Source organism: Peromyscus eremicus, chromosome 5 (assembly GCF_949786415.1).
Source record: "Peromyscus eremicus chromosome 5, PerEre_H2_v1, whole genome shotgun sequence".
In the NCBI taxonomy this organism is placed as follows: Eukaryota; Metazoa; Chordata; class Mammalia; order Rodentia; family Cricetidae; genus Peromyscus; species Peromyscus eremicus.
The window spans coordinates 110804861-110824680 of NC_081420.1; the positions used below are offsets into that span (position 1 = coordinate 110804861).

The window sequence follows — 19820 nt, forward strand, 5'->3', positions numbered from 1 at the left end:
TTATAAGCCGTTACAGAAATCAGATAGAAAAGCTTTGTTATTCTTCTGAAGGAACATACCCAATAATACACAAATCACACACAAAATAATAGCAATCCCAATGAAATAATAAACATACTGGACAATGGAGCCTTATCATACAGGAGATATAATAAACTTCAGGCTTGTGGAAATTGAAAAAAGTTAATTCAACTACAAAATAACAAAGTGAAGATTTTATCCCCCTTTTTAACTTATTTGAAAGCTAAATATTTGCCATTGCTGGCTGCAGGTCATAAATATAAACTTCCTACACAAAGTGTCATGCCCACTGCCCCCCACTTTGAAAATAAATTATATATTACCCATTGTACTGTGTTGATTCTTCTTAAACTAGATCTATAATAATTGGTAGACTATAATGTAGCTGATCAGACTGATGCTTAATAAGTAAAAGTATTGTAGGGGGCTGGAGAGATGGCTCAATGATTAAGAGCATTGGCTGCTCTTTTACAAGAAATGTTTTTGGTTCATGGTACTAAAATGGCAGTTCACAATAGTCTGTCGACTTCCAAGCTTGTGGATCCAATGTCCTGTTTTGGCCTCCATGGGCACAAAGCATGCCAGTGATTTATGGACATACATATATAGATAAACATCCACACACATAAAATTTTAGTAAAATGGTTGTGTTATGAAAATCAGCCAGAGTGGCTTTGTGTAGATATTTTAATAACAGTCTTAAGATTTATTTACAAGCTATTAGACACATCTTTGAAAATTATCTCCAGGTAATTAAAAATAATCAAAGAGACTCTTATAAAGGATGGACAGTAATTTTTGTCCCCTTAGGAAAAGAAATTAACTAGTATTTAGTCTCTATATAAAGTAGTTTTATCTTGAGATATAGTGGAAACTGAATTGCAAAGAAAAGACATTGTCATCTACAAAAGAGATTGACTATTGTTGTTGAGCTAGAGGCTCCCTATGTAGTAGAGTAGTGCAGGCTGACTTCAAACTCATGATCCTCCTTTCTCTACCTCATGGGCGATACTGCACCCACGTGAGACTGACCATTTTAAGGAGTTTAAAGTTAAAATTAATATTAGGTGGTGGCCACCCAAAAGCAAACAAAAATTCTACAACTGTATGATAGATAAATAGAAAACCAGATATTTTTCCTTTTCTTTTTCCTTCCTTTGTCCTTCTTTTCTTCCTTTCTTTCTTCCTTATTTCCTTCCTTCCTTCCTTCCACCATCAACTATTTATATCATCCTTCTATCAAATACACACACACACACACACACACACACAATCTTTTACACTTCCATTGCAAAAATGTTTCTTTTAATTTAATTATTTTTAAATAGTATTTTCATTTACATACCAATACTAATTCCCTCTCCCTCTCCTTCTCCCACCCTCCTCACCTTCCCCCATCCTACCTCCCATCCATTCCTCAGAGAGGATAAGGCCTCCCTTGGAGAGTCAACAAATTCTGACATACTAAGTTGAGGCAGTACCAAGCCCTTCCCCCCATGTCAAGAATCCACAAGGATGACACCAACTAAGACTCCTAGCAATAATGGAGATGGTGCCTGAAGCTACCTCCCCTATAATCAGATTAGTGACTACCCTAACTGTCATCGTGGAACCTACATCCAGTATCTGATGGAAGCAGATGTGGTGATCCACAATCAAGCACTGGGATGAGCTCCTAGACTTCAGTTAAAGAGAGAGAGAGAGGAATCAAAGGAGCAAGTGAGGTTAAGATCATGATGAGGAAAGCCACAGAGACAGCTGACCCAAGTTTGTGGGAGCTCATGGACTCTGGCCTGTCAGCTGGGGAACATACATGGGACTGAACTAGTCCCCCCCACCCCCAATGTGGACAACAGTTATGTGGCTAGATCTGTTTGGGGAGCCCCTGGCAGTGGGACCAGGACTTATCCTGGGTATGTGAAATAGCTTTTTGGAACACATTCTCTAGTGTGGGATAGCTTGCAAAAATGTTTTTAAAGATTTATATTTTAAAATGTTAACACAATAGACAAGACAGTCATCTCACTCACAACTCTCAGGAACATCACAGTTTAAAAGTATTGAGCTGGTCCTGATGGGATCATCATCAATTGTCTACTAAACCTCACCTTGCTCTTAAAACCATAAGCCTTACACATTAAAGTATGGCTTGATTCATTCTACCATTCTCTATTAAACACACTATCAGTATTTTAATGTTACATTAGTGAAATTAAGGACAGCCATATAATAACTGATCAAAAAGTTTCTAGTTGATATTCAGGGTGATGTGTCTTTTTCAGCTGATATTCAGTATTTCATCAGAATCCTAAAGACTTAGGCTCTAATAATACCAATGAAGGCATGTGTCAGCAGCAGCATATGTGACCTTGCCATTGAGAATGAAGACAAGCAAGCAAAAAAAAAAAAAAAAAAGCTTCCTTCTTCCACAATCCTTTATATAGGCTGCCATGAAAAGGTGTGGTCCAGATCTGGGCTGAATCAACCTCAAATGATCCAGTCAAAAAAAAATCTCTCACAGGTGGGCCTAGCTGCTTGGAGACGTCAGTGCAATGGGGCAGCCACCAAGAGGAATGCAAAATATAGTGGTCTGGCTTGTGACATCCCAGAGAGGAATTTGAGAGTCCCAGACTTGAGCAAGGCCACTGCACATTTTGAATTAACAATGTGTGCTTTGGTGCAGCTGAAGTTGAAGAATAAATTGTGATTCCAACATGGAGGGATGACTAAAGTGAAACCTTTGCTTTGCTGGGACAGTGGATGCTGGTCAGCTGGAGCTAAGAAATTAGCAGTGATTAAGAAGATATCAGCAACATTGATGTGAAGTCATATGGGAAGTGTTTCCTGAGAGTCAGCACACAGAAGGTGTATTCCAAAGGTGGCCAAGGTGGTATCTCATTCTGACAGCTGAACTCTGTAGTGTTAAGAGTCACCCACATGGCGCTGGTTTGAAGGCATGTAGGAGAGCAACTGAGGCTTGACACCATGTGACAGGGCTTGAATTCCGGAAGAGAATCCAGAAGACGCTATTGGTGAAAGTGTACCTCAGTTGCAGATCCCAGCATTTTGGAGATGCCAGTACCATGACAACCACCAAGAACAATACATACTATGGAGACCTGGTTTGTGAAGTTTCAGAAATTGGTATCAGAACAGTGCAGCATTGCTATGACATACCTGACCTGTGATTTTAGGAAGTTTGTGGAAGGAATTAGGAACTTTTCAATAGAAAAGTTATTCAGAGTTGAGAGTTCTGTGGGCTGTACTCTCTGGGAGATAAAAAATGTTGAGAAGGAGCCAGTAATCAGCATTCCTCTGTGGCCTCTGTATCAGCACCTGCCTCCAGATTCCTATCCAGTTTGAGTTCCCACCTTGACATCACTTAATGGACAGTGAGTCTATGTACATATGCCAAATAAACTCTTTCCTGCCCAAGATGCTTTTTGTTATGGTGTTTCATCACAGCAAAATTAGAAAATAACAGCAATACAGATAATACAGAAGTAAGAAAACTGATGAAATTAAGATGACTTAAGTAAAAAACTGTAGGGGAAATGTGAAAATATGCAAAGAAGATAGTAAATCAAGTTGAGAAAAGTTTCTTGCTCCATGATTAATTATATTGGATGTTACCCATTATCTAAATATCACATTACTTTGAAGGCCCTAGCCATCTTGTCTTTCTTTGTCTGTCTGTCTTCCTTTCTTTCCTTTATTCTTTCTATAATAGTAGCATAAATTTCTAATACCTTGCACATTCCAATAACTGAATTAACCAGATGTCATTACAATTATAGTAAGCATGTATAAAATATGGTCCATTCATAAAATAGAGAATTACTACAAACTTCCAAATAACAAACAGTAAAAAGAGAAATGAAAAACATAAATGGACCCAAGATGGTCGAGAAGAAGAAATGGGAAAAGTTCCTGAAATACAGAATGTAGTACAGTAATAACTACCATCCCTACTCAAGACTGGATTTTCAACAATGAAAATGAAATGTATAGACCAACTATTTTCAGACAAAAATTATCACACTAGCATCCCACAGGGCACTGTTAGTCAATATATTCTCTCTGTGTGTGTGTGTGTGTGTGTGTGTGTGTGTACAAAGTTTTGAGTGAAATGATAGGACAATTTAATTTTGTAAAATAATATTATCATTTCAAAGCATTGGACCTGTTTAGTATGAAAATACTACTAACAGTAAGAATTTACTGAACCAATGAACCGTTTTCTAAGTTAATTGTATATTTATATCATTGATACTGTTCACCTGCTTTCATATCAGAGGTTTATTTTGCTATAATATCCTCTGGAGAATCTTTTTGTGACAGACTTTTGAAGGTCAGTCAGACTTTACTGAATGTTTTTCCTTTAGCTTCTTGTCTATGCTCCAGGATCACTCTCAAGGAAGGAACCATTCTCTCTAGTCTTTGTTCATTAATTTATCACAATCAACATTTCATAAAAATCTTACCATCTAAGCCCACTTCCCATTCTTCTAACTTACCCATTTTCACTTAGAACAATGTTTTGAGACATCACAGACAGTATTTCATTGACCAGAGTTTATATTCAGTGCTGAGTAGGTAGCCAATAATTCTTAACTGAGTATTACTCTCAGATTAGAACAAAGCTTACTGCAAAATACACCTTTTTAAATATACCCAAAACACTTGTTGAGGAGAAGTGTTCACAAATGTCCATGCAGAATCATGATAATATTATTCCATGTTAACTATGACGATAGGTTTTAAAGTACGTCAATGTACACCAGGTTCCCAAAAGTTTATCTAGTTCTTTCTTATTGAGAAGCAGGAGAACCATGGCCCACAGAATCAACAAATCAGGGCTCATAGGGACTCACAGAGAGTAAAGTGACAATCAGGGAGCCTGTATGAGTCTGATATACCTCTGCACATACCTTATGGTTGTGTCACTTGGTGTTCTTATGGGACTCCTAACAATGAATGTGGGGATTTCTCTGACTCTTTTGCTTGCTCTTGAGATCCTTTTTCTCCCACTGGGTTGCCTCATCCAGCCTTCATATGAGAATTTGTGCCTAGTCTTACTGTAATTTGTTATGTCATTTTTGGTTGATAACCCTGGGAAGCCTTTTTTTTTTTTTTTTTTTTTTTTTTTGGAAGGGAAATGGAGAAGAAGTAGATATGGGTGTAAGGGCAGAGGAAGGAGTGGAGGTAGGGGAAATTGTGGTCAGGATGTGATTATGGAAGAAGAATAAATAATTTTTTTTAAAAAAAATATAAAGATAGAAAATTAAAGAAAGAAACAGAAGAACCACTAGTCAAAGTAGCTAGCAATGGATGCTGTATGACTGAAAGGAATCATTCCCTCCTCCTGTTGATCCTCTTCTTCCATCTCTCCCTTCTTTTTCTCCTCAGTTTCCTCTGTCCTGTGCTGTGGAACAATCCTTCTGTACAGTGTGTGAATATACATCTCTATGATTGGTTTAATAAACAACCTCACTGGCCAATAGCAAACAGGATAAAGTTAGGCAGGAAAGCCAAACCGCGAATGATGGGATGAGGAAGGGTGGAGTTAGAGGAGTCACCAGCCAGATGGAGAATGAGTCAGACACACAAAATAGGGTAGAGGTAAAAGCCACAAGCCTCAAGGCAGCACATAGATTAATAGAAATGAATTCAGCTGTGAGAACTAGTTAGTAACAAGCCTGAGCTATTGGCAGAACATTTATAATTTATATTAAGTCTCCAAGTCAGTTATTTGGGAAGGGGCTGCTGGTTATTTGGGAGCAAGCAGTCAGGACTAAAACACTCTGTCTATAGCCCTGTTTCTTTTTCCTCCTTTCACTCTTCACCCTCATCTTTCTCCTCCTATCTCCCCCCCTTTTTTTTCTTTTACTTTTCAAAGTGTCCATAAATGTTTCAAGGAATCTTTATCGTAGATAAATTGCTGGTGCTTACATCATTACAGATATGAATGTATAAAGACTACTAAGTGGCAATCAGGAGAATATGACTTCAACAAACTTTCTCTGGAGTTAGATTCAAGCAGCATACAAGTAGTCCCATTGCATTGTTTGTCCAAGATTGCTTGAACAAGATTACATATGCATTCACCCTGTTCATCTAGAGGAAGAGAAGGGCCACCACAATTAGTGAGGGCAGCAGGGGAGGAGAGAGTTAAATTCTTCATGTTACAGACACAAATAAGTGGCATTTTCTCAGTGTGTGGTTCATGAAACACCTACATGTAAGTGACAACTGATGGTTTAAAATGAGTATTTCTGGGCTGGAATCCAAGAGTATTGAATCAGAATATCTGGACATGAGCTTAAAAATGTTAATCTTAAAAGTATTCAAGATGATTTTGAAGCACAGAAAAATTAAAAACAGAATTAAAGAATGCTTGGTCACCTTGTATTGGACCAGTGTCCCTTATTATTCTGAGTTTCTCTATGGCTATGTCTGCCTTTCCACACAGACTTCAGTCCACTGAGACGCAACCATTTGAAGAAAGTACATAGAAGCCAAGGAAATGGTGCATTTTTCACATCCTTTTGCTATAGGAGTCAGTTAACCACATCGAACCAATGAAGGATGTACAAAGAGGTGATTATGAAAATTCAAACAATACTACAACAGAAGACAAAAATTATGTACAAGATAATGTGATAAAAACAAAACAAATCTTATCACCATAATTATGCTGCTAACTGAGTAGACTTGACTTTTACTCCACTTTGATTGTAGATAAAGAAATGTTTAATTGAGTCATCTAAACTCTCTTCATTAAGTATTCTACAGAACTATCACAAATATATTTCCTGATCTTAAGCCCTCAAATTTGTATTAATGAACTGATATTTAATATACTATATTCTAGGCATTCAAAGTGTGTCCAGTAGTAATTTTTTTTAAATTCATTCACAAACTTAGTTGCATGAATTAAGTGTAATTTGCACACTAAAGTAATAATCAGTTTTTATAAATTAAAAATAATTTACTTATTGAGGTAATAAAGATGGTTAAAACTTGGTTCTTGTTTCATGGACCACAACCAAAGACATAAGGCAGATATAAATGAATCTTAAATTAATAAATCATGTGCCCCAATTTTTAATTTTAAAGTGTGTATGTGCACATGCTTGTGTTTCTGCCCCATTTGCTTGGCAGATAATGATGATTTCAGAATGACTAAAACAGATGAAATCACTATGCAGAAAGTAGCTCTACATAAGACATGGAGAGGGAGCACATATTTAAACCTATCCCCAAATTTGGGTAGGTGACAGATACCACTGGGAACCTTATTTTAGCAATGGAGAGGTAAAGGGCCCATAATGATCTGCTCTGCAAAAAGACAGTGCTCCTTAAATAGTCACTATGTGACATGCTTTTCCCATTTAATAACCAGATTAACTGTGACACAGTAGGATTCAGGGCATGGGTGAGGGAGAAAGCAGAGCTCTCCACTCAGAACAGAAATAGGGCTGGAGTACACAGCTGGCTGGCCCCACCCACTAGAGAGATGTCATTTGTGAATGAAAGCACCCACCAAAGCATTTTCAATGTGGAGTGCTGGGTGTTATCTGTCAGCACTCCTTCTCCTAGCTGTGGCAGGAGTCTCAGAAACTAATTGCCACTCTGGATTCCTAGATTTACACACAGTGCACTATGACATAATGCTGGGGGAAGGCACGGAGATAGGGAAAGACAGATCTCTTTAGTGCAGCTGTGATGGGAAAGGTAAGCAAAGCCAAAATGAAGCTGACATCTTTCCCTTTAATTGTTTTAAATTAAGAATTTCTCCAACTTCCAACCTGTTTTCTAATTAGGTTCCATGTGAATGATGCCCAGTATTGTAGGTCCTTGAAATGCGAGTTTTCTAAAATAATAATAATGTAAAAATATGATCTAGTTGTGTGGAGGAGCAAGTCAAACTATCCAGGTAAAATCTCCAGTGTTTTGGGGATGGTAATGTTGACTATTTTATTTTGGGGTTTAATATAAAGATAATCCACCCTCAAACAGCCTTCAACACATTAGGTTAATTTCAAAATAAATTTTAATGTGATTTATGTTTTATGCTATGAGAACTGATAAAGGCTCATGAGAAAATATTGAGGATATAGAAAATATCAGAAATGAGAATAAATTACAATGATTGACAAGAATTGTATTTCATATTTATGTTTTTATTTATACATAATTTGATATCACAATAAATGGACAAGAATATATCTTTTCATGAACATGAAAGAGGCATAATTCCATAAATCTGCAATATTATGCAAAGATGAATGTTGTTCATAAGAATAGTAAAAAAATAAACAAAAACAGATATTTTTCTTACCTCTTTCTTTGATTTATGAAGTAATTTTTTGCTCCCCTCTGCACACATCTCATCCTTTAAGTAAAATAATTGATACTGCACATTTTATTTGGTATTAGAGTGGGCCCTTTTGCATAATGAGCAGGTTGGTTTAAAAGTTCTGAACACAGAGATGTCTTCATAGTCTTCATTCTCATTTTTCCCATACATCCCCCAACATTCTAGTAACAATTGAACAATTTGATAACACCATTCACTGATTGCCTTTAAAAAATGTTGAAATTAGAGATTTTAACATTCAGAAAGGCAAAAGATTTAGAATGTAGAAAAATAAAAAAAAAAACTACAACTATCTGACTAGAGAATTTGTGCTTTACAATGAATACAACCAATGTAAGCAAATGTATGAAAATTAAAATAAATGAGATACACTACTATTGCTGTAGATACAATATTGAAAATTCAACAAAATCAGTTTTCCACATCCTGCTTCTTTTGACCAACTCTTTTTTATTTTATTTTATTTTTTTGGCTTTTCGAGACAGGGTTTCTCTGTGTAGCTTTGTGCCTTTCCTGGGACTCACTTGGTAGCCCAGGCTGGCCTTGAACTCACAGAGATCTGCCTGGCTCTGCCTCCCGAGTGCTGGGATTAAAGGTGTGCGCCACCACTGCCCGGCTTGACCAACTCTTAATGATATTAATTTTCTATAAAGTTTTGAAAGTGTCAGTTTTGTTTATTTCTGTTGCTGAGATGATAGTTCATTGATAAAAGCACTTAAAATAATTGATTTCTTCTTTGAACACAGCACACATTCAAATTCCCACAACAAAAAGTGTGCCTTACTTTTGGTCAGGCTTCTACAAAGTATTATATATATATATATATATATATATATATATATATATATATAATGTATATATGTGTGTATATATGTGTGTAAATATGTATATTTGTGTGTTTATTTTATGCCTCATATGTACTATATAATATATTATAAAATTATATATGTGTGTACATACATATGTGCTTGTATATGTGTGTGCATATATATGTATATGTTACACACACACACACACACACACACACACACACTGGGAGGCCAGAGATGTGACTCAGAGATTAGGAGGACTTACTGATCTTATAGAAGGCCCAAACTTGATTCCTAGTATCTACTTCAAATGCATCACAAACATCTGTAATTAAAATTCCAGAAGGCCTTTGCTTCAATCCCTTCATCAACCTCCATAAAAGCTAGCCATTCACATGATGCATATATATATATATATATATATATATATATATATATATATATATAGGAACACACACTTAAACAAAATAAAAATGAATAAATATGACTTTCTTTGCCAAAGTTTGTATTAAATTTGTAATATATTGTTAGTGTGAAATTGAAGTAACTTGATAAGAAAAGAAGGCATAAAATTTCTTTTTTCCAAGTTCATATTAAAATGAAAATATAACAGACAAAATAAATTGAAGTCTGAATATAACACAAACCATTAACAATAATATTTTTCTTCTAGTAAGTGAAGGCATACAATGTTTTTTCCCTTGAGTCCCTTGCCTACTGGCATTGTTCATAGGAAGGATTTTTTTGAGTTTATCACTTGACTTTATTTTTCTTTATATGATAAGGTTAATATTTCCCATTTGTTTGTATTTTCGTGAGGATTATAAAAGATAATTGCAAATTAAAAACCACAGTGACTAGCATTTGGAAGATGTCTATTAAAATGTACTTATCAGTGGTCCTTTGTTTTATGTACTCTGCATTATGTACACTGTAATCCAAAATGTTTCCATATTATGGGTGAGGCGATGGGAACTATTGTGGTTGATGTACTGTACACCCCAATAAACTTATCTAGGGATCAGAGAACAGAAGAGTCAACAGATTAGACATAAAGGCCAGACAGTGGTGGCACACTCACCTTTTATTCTATCACTCAGGAGGCAGAGATCTGTCTGGATCTCTGTGAGTTCAAGGCCACACTGGAATCACAGCCAGGCAGTGGTGGCACACACCTTTAATCCAAGGATTTGAGGTCTCATGTCTTTACTTAAGAAAGACAAATACCTTTAATCCCAGGAAGTAGTATGGCAGGACACAAAAAGGTATATAAGGCATGAGGAAACAGAAACGTCTTGCTCTCTTGAGGCTGAGGACCAAGAACTAGAGCCTTTTTAGCAGCAGTTCAGCTGAGATCCATTAGGGTGATGACAGAGAGGCTTTCAGTCTGAGGAAACAAGATCAGCTGAGGAGTTGGTGAGGCGAGGTTGGCTGTGGCTTGTTCTGTTTTTCTGATCTCTCAGATTTCACCCCAATATCTAGTACCAGTTTTTTTTTTCTTAATAAGACCTTTTAAGATTTGTCTTACAAACTATTTTCATTTTAGCATTTGAGAGAAAATGGCCAAACATAAGAAAGCCAGTTTCCATTTGTAAAGCTAAATGGAATCACTGGGATTGTTTCCTCAACAATATTCCCCCTTATAAAGTATCAATACAGTAAGATCCAGTAGAGCTTACTTCTGATTATTGATGAAGGGAAATACTAGCAAGCATTATAAACAGGTATGGATAGTAGAGAGAACAGGGAATGACATTTTATGTCAAGTCAGGGAACTAAAGAGGCTCAAGACAATGCAGAAGGTCCTGTTAAGGGAGCCTCACAAACCAAGTCTTTGTTGGTACCCGTGTGATTCTAAGGCTATCAGAAGTTGTTCAGCTAATAACTTAAACTTTTTAGACCTTTAACCACAGCTTCTTTCACTTCAGTCCAAGGCTTTATGATGTTCCTTTTATCGTTTGTTTTCTCTGTTGAAAAAGATAATCTCACATGAAAGTTTCTATCAGTGAACGGCACAAGGCAATTGTTCAGCTTTCTCTATACCTTCCTTTCAAATTTAGATAATTGTTTTCCTCCCAGCAGATTGCCTCTGCCTTCTTGTTTTTTTTTTACCTGGCACTGGAAATTTCATCCAAGATAGGTGGAGTAGAATGGAAGTGAAGGAAAGTGATACACATGGTCATTTTTGGATAATGGTGAAATTGCGGAAGTAGTTGAACTATGTAAATTCTTTGTTTTAAAATGTGGTATATTACCTTTATTCTAAAATGGGCAATTAATTGTTTTAGACAGATGAATTTCAAGTGACTTGTGTAATAGATACAGCCGGCATAATTATAAATCCTATCTTCCTTGGGGGGAAATGATGTCTGTGAGACAGCTTTAGAAAGCTTTGTAATATTTGTAGTATAATTACAATTTTTACTTCCATGTGACATATAGATACATTGAAATTTGGGATCATAACTAAACTCAGTTCATGTAGCTAAATAAGTTTTGTAAATTTCTTTGATCACAAACCCATTAGCTGGTAAGCATGACATATGTCTGTCATCTCAGCACTTGGGAGCTGCAGGCAGGGCAATCCATAAGTTATGGCCAGCTGAATTACCAAGCATTCAAAGACAGTTTAGACTTATATAAGACTACATAATATCTTGTAAAAAAAAAAATAAACCTAACTAATTTGAGCAAATGTATGCTATGGATCTTGACTTTATAATTCATAGCTTGATAGTTGCTCCCTAGTATGTATTAAAAACAATATAAAATTTTTTATTCCCTTTGAGGTACCCAGAGCCTCTTATGAAATCTAACTGTAAGCTCTAATAATGCCTGAGAGCCAGTGTAGAGGATGATAATTGTCAACTGTCACAAACAACAGTAAACTCTGGAGTGGAACCAGCAGATGGATTTCAGACAACAGAATGAGAAGTAGATAGAAATCAGCCTCTCTTTAAAAGGTATGTGCTCTCAAATATGGGATTAATGTCAGAGAATCAACCCCACGGAATATTCTAGAAAAATAATGCTCTTGATTAATTGCAGTCACACAATAGTAATAGTTTGACGTCTGGTTACTCACTGAAGTGTTTATGAAATTCTGGTTAGTACTCTTTCAAAATTTACTTCAAAAATATGGAAAAATTGATTTGCTAAAAAAATTTATCATGAAAAACAGAAATACATTGAGATAGTTCTTGAGACTTTTAATTATTTGGTTGAATCTTTCAAATAAGAGGTATATATTCCCTTCATTATGGAAATTGCATTTAGAAAAATGTTAATTATATAATTGTAGGCACTGAGGTTTCATTGTTTTTCTGATTATTAATATGATTTTTCTCCTATCCTGATTTAACTCACTCATGCTTTGAAAAAAAAGAGAAGAATCTGGAGATTTGTCCCAATCTATTTATAATGCATAATGCTTCCACCAACTTAATTCCTAACTTTCTGGAACTATTTTTGGGGGACCCATTTGCATTTTTATACTTTTGTTCTGAATTCTTTTACATTATAAGTATTATAAAATATTCATAGAATATAACATAATGTCTGAAATACCCACATATTTTGATGTGGCTAAATTAATCTAAACAGTATATGCAGTATCATATATATTTTTATATCATTTTGTGTTGTAAATATCTATAATAACACTGTGATCAACTTACAATTCACTGTCTTATACTATAAATCTCTTGAATTCACTTCTGCATCAATGCAACTTCACATACTACAGCCAAACATTTAGCAACATAGCAAGCTACAAAATCACACAAAATAAGTAGTGTTTCTGTATATTAAGAATATTTTGTTTGAAACAGAAATCAAAAACAAAACCTCAGTTACAATACTTGATTTAATTCTTCATTTACTAAAAGCAGTTTTGACAATCTTAGGATCTATGGTTTAAATAAAACGCGCATATGTTCAATGCAGTCATCTTTCCAGGATCTGGCAGATAGTTAAAAAATGTTAGTTGTTAGTTCTTCTTTCATTCCATGTTCTCTTGTGTGCCCAGTAAGTACTACATGTGTTCAAAACTCATCACCCATTTCAATGTTCTCTAAATTAATGGAACATCCATCAGTCTCATTTGGTTTCCAGGGATTGAAACACTGACTCTTCCCCTTCTTCATCTCATTATGCAATCTAGCAGCACCAAAGGCAATTTGGGATGTTTTCCTCACTGTGTAAGCTACAAACTATACGAAACAGTACTTTGTAAATAATGGAAGTCATCACAGTAATTAAGACTGCCTTATATGCCAAAGACATTGTGTTTAAGTTTAACAAATAAATGAGAGACTGTTAATATTTAACTTTAATTTTCTGGCAAGCAGAATGTTGGAAGTTGCTTTGAAAAGTTTGTTGGAGAAGAGTGCATTTTCAACATCATTATCTTAGTGAAAGAAAGGTTAAAAAACTGAAAAAGGGTACAAAAAACAATGAAAAATAGATGGCTTTGTGATGAAGATACATGTATCAAATATAACAGCGACTTAGAAGCCTACTAGTATTGTGAAAGGCCTATACTGAAGGGTTTGAAAATGAACACACTTATTTTCCCTTAATATTTTTGATATACAATGCTACTTAGGTGTTTCAGTATGGTGTGCGGACAGAGAATCACACAGTTTTCAAAATGCAATGTACATTTCTTTTTGTTGTAAATGTCCTGGAACAAATGAGATACAAAGAGACACAGCCATATATGGTGCAACTGTGTAGATTCAGCACTTCATATTCAAGACTGTTAATGATGAAGATAAAGGTGAGAGAACTGAGATCGGGAGACATCTGACAAATTTCCCAGTGCAACAGAGATAACAGACACAGGGTCAGAAATGGTAGAAGGTAAATCTGGTTCATATACCCATGCTTTCCTCATTGCATTTCTGTGCTAAAACTGAAATGCTTCAGTCTGATCTTTCTACCCATTCACTATCTCTGCCACTTCCTTATAAAGTCCTAAGTAAATACATCACAGTCATCAGGCATTAGTAAATACCTAACCAGGAAATACTAGTGTCTTTAATATACAATCATAAATGTATCAATCAAACATGGCTCTGCGGAGCCCTGGGCAAAAAAAAAAAAAAAAAAAAAAAAAATGAAACCCAGAGTAGAGAGGTAGACAGGGCAGAGTTGATTTTTTTCCCCACTTTTCAAGTATTTTATTCCATTCCCCTACAGTAGAAGACTCACACCAGAGGGCAGATGAATCGCCAGCACCACACAGAACCACAACTATAGTGCACAGAACGTGTCAGCTACCAGTATGGAAACATGAAGACCAGAAACACCTTGCACGACCCCCACCCCCACCCCCACCCCCTTCGGTCCTGCCACTGGAACTGCCCTCCTTACCCACTCCTTTCCTCACTGTCTCAGTCCATGTCACAACACAGCAAAGTCAGAAAATGAGGAGGTAGGCACACAGGCTGAGCCACTTCCAAGCAAAAACAAAAATAATATTTGACCTCCAGTTTCAAAATACCGTTATTTCTTTCTCTAAGACATTACTAAGAGGCCCAGGCTGGGAAAGCTGGGACACATGGCTTAAATATCAGTCAGGTTCAGGTCACCCCAGCAAAGGAAGCAGGCTGTTCAATGGAGTGGCGGAAGGTCTTGGAAGTTTCTTCAAATTCTTTCTGCTTGCTGTTGGTCTCCTTTGCAATTTTGTTCTTGGCTCTTTCTTTGTTCAGTTTCCAATATTCAGTGAGAGTTAGTTCTTCAAACTGATTCTTGACAGTAAGGAAGGCACACCCAGGCGAGTGTTTCTTGTGCTCCTCTATGATATTGTCATCGGGTTCCCAGTCTTTCAACTCCTTACAGCAGAAAAAACACTGGGCCAAGTCAGGCTTATTCTCGGTAGGGCAGTGGATGAAGCCAGCTTTCGCCATCCGCTTTGGGACGCAGGAGCAGCCTTCCAGGAATGGCCAGTTCTTGAAGGTGGAGATGGGGTGGTCCATGAGATACAGCTGCCAGGTCTGTGATTCAAGGGCAGAGTTGATTCTAATGCTTGTCCTGAAAATGGTAACAAGATGGACTTGACAGGCACATTTTAAATTTCCACTGTGTGGCCAAAAGTCAGATTCTCTTGCTTATTTCGTTCATATACCAAGAGTGTTAGCCAAATTCTAAACATTTTTCTACACAGTTATATTCCTCATGAGACAAATACATAAATGGAGGCCATTTTTGTAAAAGGTAATAATATTGTATTATAGATAAAATACAAAGTGTCTAGCTCTAATAAATAGAAGATTTTACATTTACCTCAGGGAAGGTCAGTCTCTTTCACAGGCTCACCTAATGGACAGGCCAGCTAGAATGCCCTTAATATCTTAGTGTCAACTCATTTAGATCATATTTGCATCTGCAAAATGACTTCATAATGGTACCTGGATTAGTGCTTGATGGAATAGCTGAGAGATGTGAGGACATTAGAGAACAGGACTATTGGGATCATCCTAGACCACCTCTGCCAGAGACCCACAGGTCTCCATGGTATCAGAGAGGTTGTGTTCTCATACAGACTGAGGCAGAATTGCTTCCAGGCTCACATAGTATATTAGCATAATCCCTTTCTTTCTGGCTGTGGAATGGAAGGCATTGATTTTTGTTGGCTAATGGATGGAAAACTCTCACTTGTACCTGCCTGGTAACTCTCCTCAGGAGAAGTTGTTCATAACATAGTTGCTTGACTCTGAAGGACAGCAAGAGAATCCCCCAAATTCAATGTCTGCTAAGACTGGATCTTACCTCGTGTCATCTAATCACAAGACTATTAGACACTCACCTTCCATATTCTGCAGGGTCAGAGAAGGCAACAATTTTCTGTATAAAAATGTCCTATACCCTTAAGAGGTAAAAATTCTAAAGATCATCCTTCTACTTTGAAGAATTTAAAAGGTTTTATTGTGATATGCCTGTGGCAATATCAAAACAATAGAGATAATCTATTAGAATTCTGTGTAGTGGATTATAGATTATATATACATAGTGGGGCCAATTTTTTTCGATCAAAGTACATTTGTATCTTAAAATCATTGCTTTATACAAAAATCAGTGCCTCTCTAAGATACAGGTGTGTAGGAGATGACATTTAATACAACTCATAGATAATCTGCCCTTTCAATTAGTGATTCTTTCAGAACAATGGGAAATAATTAATCCTATAGCTTCTCCCATGCATCTGTCTGCTTTGGAATTTTTTTTCTTTATGTTAGCAGCAGAGTGGCAAAATTTGTAGTTGTCTGTCATAGGCAAACATGAACATATGTCATCAATATCACCATAGTGTTGGTTGGCTGCTTTTTTTCCAGGAATAGAAACTATGTCAAGTGTAGATTAATTTTAATAAGAATCAATGGCTCCTTAGTTCAATTCCTGTTGACAAGCAATATTTTCTGAGCCATGTGTTTCCAGTTTGGTGTGTGTAACTAGTAGCAATTTCTACATATTTACACCCCTCCCTCATTAACTTCCTCATATTTTATTTAAATAGCCATTTATATCAGCTGAGGATTTGTTTTTAGAAAACCCCATTGAACGGTTCTACAGGCAAGACCATATACTAGATACTCAATACTTTTCAATTTTTTTTTGTTGTTGCTATGGAAGAGAAACCATTCCACTTATTTTGTGTTAGAGAAAATGGAAATTTTCAAAGGCTTTAAGAGTCTCTGCAGGATGCATGGATGTGGGGAGTGAGCACTAAAAAAATCTTTCAAAAGTAACTATTATTTATTGTTTATCTTTCAAATGCCAGGTGTTTCATAAGGGGCTAATCATTTCATCTCTCTAAACCTGCATAGAGAGATATGCTTTTAATTAAGTGGAATTTACCTCCATTCTTCTTTATACATACAAAATTCATCAGATAATTATCAGCATATGATATTGTGTTGTGCTATGATAATTTGGCAGCCTAGTGTGGGAGGGAATGGATGCCACTTAGTCTTTTTTTTTTTTTTTACAGAGATATTAACATTCATAGCTTTTATAGCTGATCACAACTCAGCATTTGAAAACTTCTTATGCTCCGAGTAGTTTATCATAAGCAGACATTTTGGAAGGTCCCTGTAGGCACACAAGAGTGCTTCTGGTGAATCAGACCAACTATATTTGCATGCTTCCTAAATTTTTTCCAATTTAAATGACAGAAAAATTGTCGAGGCATATATAAAAGCCAACCATGTACTCGTTGCTGATCTCTGTCAGAAATATGCTCCTAATTCAGTAACTTTGAGAGAGTGTTACTTTTGTTATTATCTTGTTTTATTCCTTTTAACAAAATTTCAGATTTCAGGTAAGCTCTCAACCAAGAAAATAAACATGCTCTGTTTATACACACATGATCAGTACACTGTGGGTGGGCTTGGATATGACCTCAACAGGGGTCCCAGGACAGCATTCAAGTATGACTTTGAATGTGAATGACAGTTCCTCTGAAAGGTCAAAGCTTCCTCTACTTAACAGTCAATCTTCTTTGTTGTATTCATTCAACTCCACTGAGTGCAGTGAGTTTCATCCCTTTGCTTCTTTTTTTCCTTTTCTTAGTACCAAGCACCCTTTATTAACATGCATATAGGATTTTCGAGCACTGTGCACTCCAGTCTATAAAGATTCTCCCTTTTGAAACAGGCCATAAACATCAAACACCTAGTCTTTCTGCCTCAGTCTTCTGAATGTTTTGATTAAAGTCATGTGTCACCATGCTGGCTCCAGCATTTTCTTTTAAGCTATTCTAATGAACGAAGTCCTTTTCTTATACTGTTGCACAAGTAGAGTGCTTACAGACTTCTAAAAGGATAAATAAGCCCACTGTTTAGATAGATGCTTTCCAGTGAAAGCGATCTTCAAGCAAATGTTTTATCAGCAGCATATAGTAAAGACAATGATTATTCCTTGGATAATGTTATATATTTCAAAACTAACTCTGAGTTTGATGTTAATCATGCTTCTTGACAAAGGATGATTCCTCTTCTTATAGCAGCTACGTTAGTTAAATAACAACCCCACATTGCATAAAATTGGATCTGTGATTTGAATGAAATCCAAGTTATGTCTTAAAACACTTGCTAGTTCACCCAGCAAACTAGCAAAATAGCAAACATTTAAAAAGTAAATAAAATTATAAAATAGTGAAAATCCTAACCTACAAGAATTGAATCAACAAGATCTCCCTGCTTCCCACCCGGGGAGGCAACAGAATGTGGGAACATAAAAATCAAAGTATTTGCACTCTGAATCTAGGTTTGGACTGTGTATATGATTCTGCTTCAATGTCTTCTTCTCCTATTTGAGTTCTCATGCTGCAGTTGCAATTCTTCTCATGTTTTTATTAATCCTTTTGCTCATACTTATACATAATAATGCCTGTTTCCTATTTCTGAATGTGGAATAATTATCTATATGCTGTTTATTTCTTTAATCCTAATGGCACTTTTATAGCTAATCACTTCATTAAATTCTTCACATTATTTGGGTAGCTGTTTTCTAAAGGTAGGCTTGGTCCTAGGGGAGGGAGAAACCTTGATAAATGAGAAGCTGTTAAGTCATGGAAGCTTACTCATGAAATGGACTGTAGAGTCCTTGTTCTTTCTCTGCTTCCTGTCTCATGATGTAAGCCTCATGCTCTGCCTTTTCTCCTGACATGATATGCTTGGCCCTTGCCGAACAACCAAAGCAAGTGGGTATCTGATCTTTAACTAGACATTCCAGAAATAACTATGGTCTGAAATACCCTTTCTACTTCATGAGTTAATTTGCTCAAATATTTGGTTGCAGTTAGTATGATGCTGATTAATAAATATATCTTAAACTATCCCTTTTAAATGTATCCTTTTTGTATTTTGATTTCTTAATACAATGAGCATAAAACTTAGAGGCCATTGACAAAAGCCTTTGTTTGTGTCCTTTTTCTAATGAAAAATATAAACCAAAAAATGAAGTAGAGGAGATGATCAACACTAAAGAAATGCCACTAGAAATTATGCTGTACAATATTTTACTCTTAATAAATGTAATTGATGTGGATAATACTGTCATTTTCAACTAATAATATTGAGTTTTTGAGCTTAATAATATCTATATAGAACTTTCTCCAGATAAATATTTGTAACTCAAGCCGGGCAGTGGTGGCGCACTCCTTTAATCCCAGCACTAGGGAGAGAGAGCCAGGTGGATCTCTGTGAGTTCCAAGCTAGCCTGGCCTACAGAGTGAGTTCCAGGAAAGGCACAAAGCTACACAGAGAAACCCTGTCTTGAAAAACCAAAAAAAAAAAAAAAAAAAAAAAACCAGAATGTAAATATTTGTAACTCTATTAAATCTCATTGTTTGTGTGTTCTAGCACATTCCAGTGTGTTCTTTCTTTTAAAGATAGACTAGCAAATGAAAATAGTAATAGAAATATTCCAAAAGGAGCTTGTATCTTGTAAAGAAAAGTTAAGGAAATCTTATTAATATATAAAAGCAACCTTTTATCACATACTCTATTCGCTTTCAAATTATCTCTCAGCCCGGGAGTACTCCAGCCTATACTCAGTTACTTATCACGAAATGTTTTCCATGAATTCCCATCTCACACAGT

The 19820-nt window shown here is 36.0% G+C and overlaps 1 protein-coding gene across 1 annotated transcript; it reads right to left on the minus strand.

The window, feature by feature from the left end:
* Nucleotides 1–14798: 14798 nt before the first annotated feature.
* LOC131911126 (baculoviral IAP repeat-containing protein 5-like) lies at nucleotides 14799–18885 on the minus strand. The gene is made up of 2 exons (XM_059263075.1): nucleotides 18800–18885; nucleotides 14799–15249 (listed from the first exon to the last, which is right to left on the minus strand). The coding sequence occupies exons 1-2, from the start codon at nucleotides 18883–18885 to the stop codon at nucleotides 14799–14801; spliced, it is 537 nt and encodes a 178-aa protein (XP_059119058.1).
* Nucleotides 18886–19820: the final 935 nt, after the last annotated feature.

Bases quoted from the DNA above. Each gene is read 5' to 3' on its own strand.
- LOC131911126 (XM_059263075.1), bottom strand. From the start codon at position 18,885: ATGTCAGGAGAAAAGGCAGAGCATGAGGCTTACATCATGAGACAGGAA. The intron at 15,250-18,799 runs GTAAGCTTCCAT...TACCATTTTCAG, and splicing joins CTCTACAGTCCATTTCATGA to GACAAGCATTAGAATCAACT.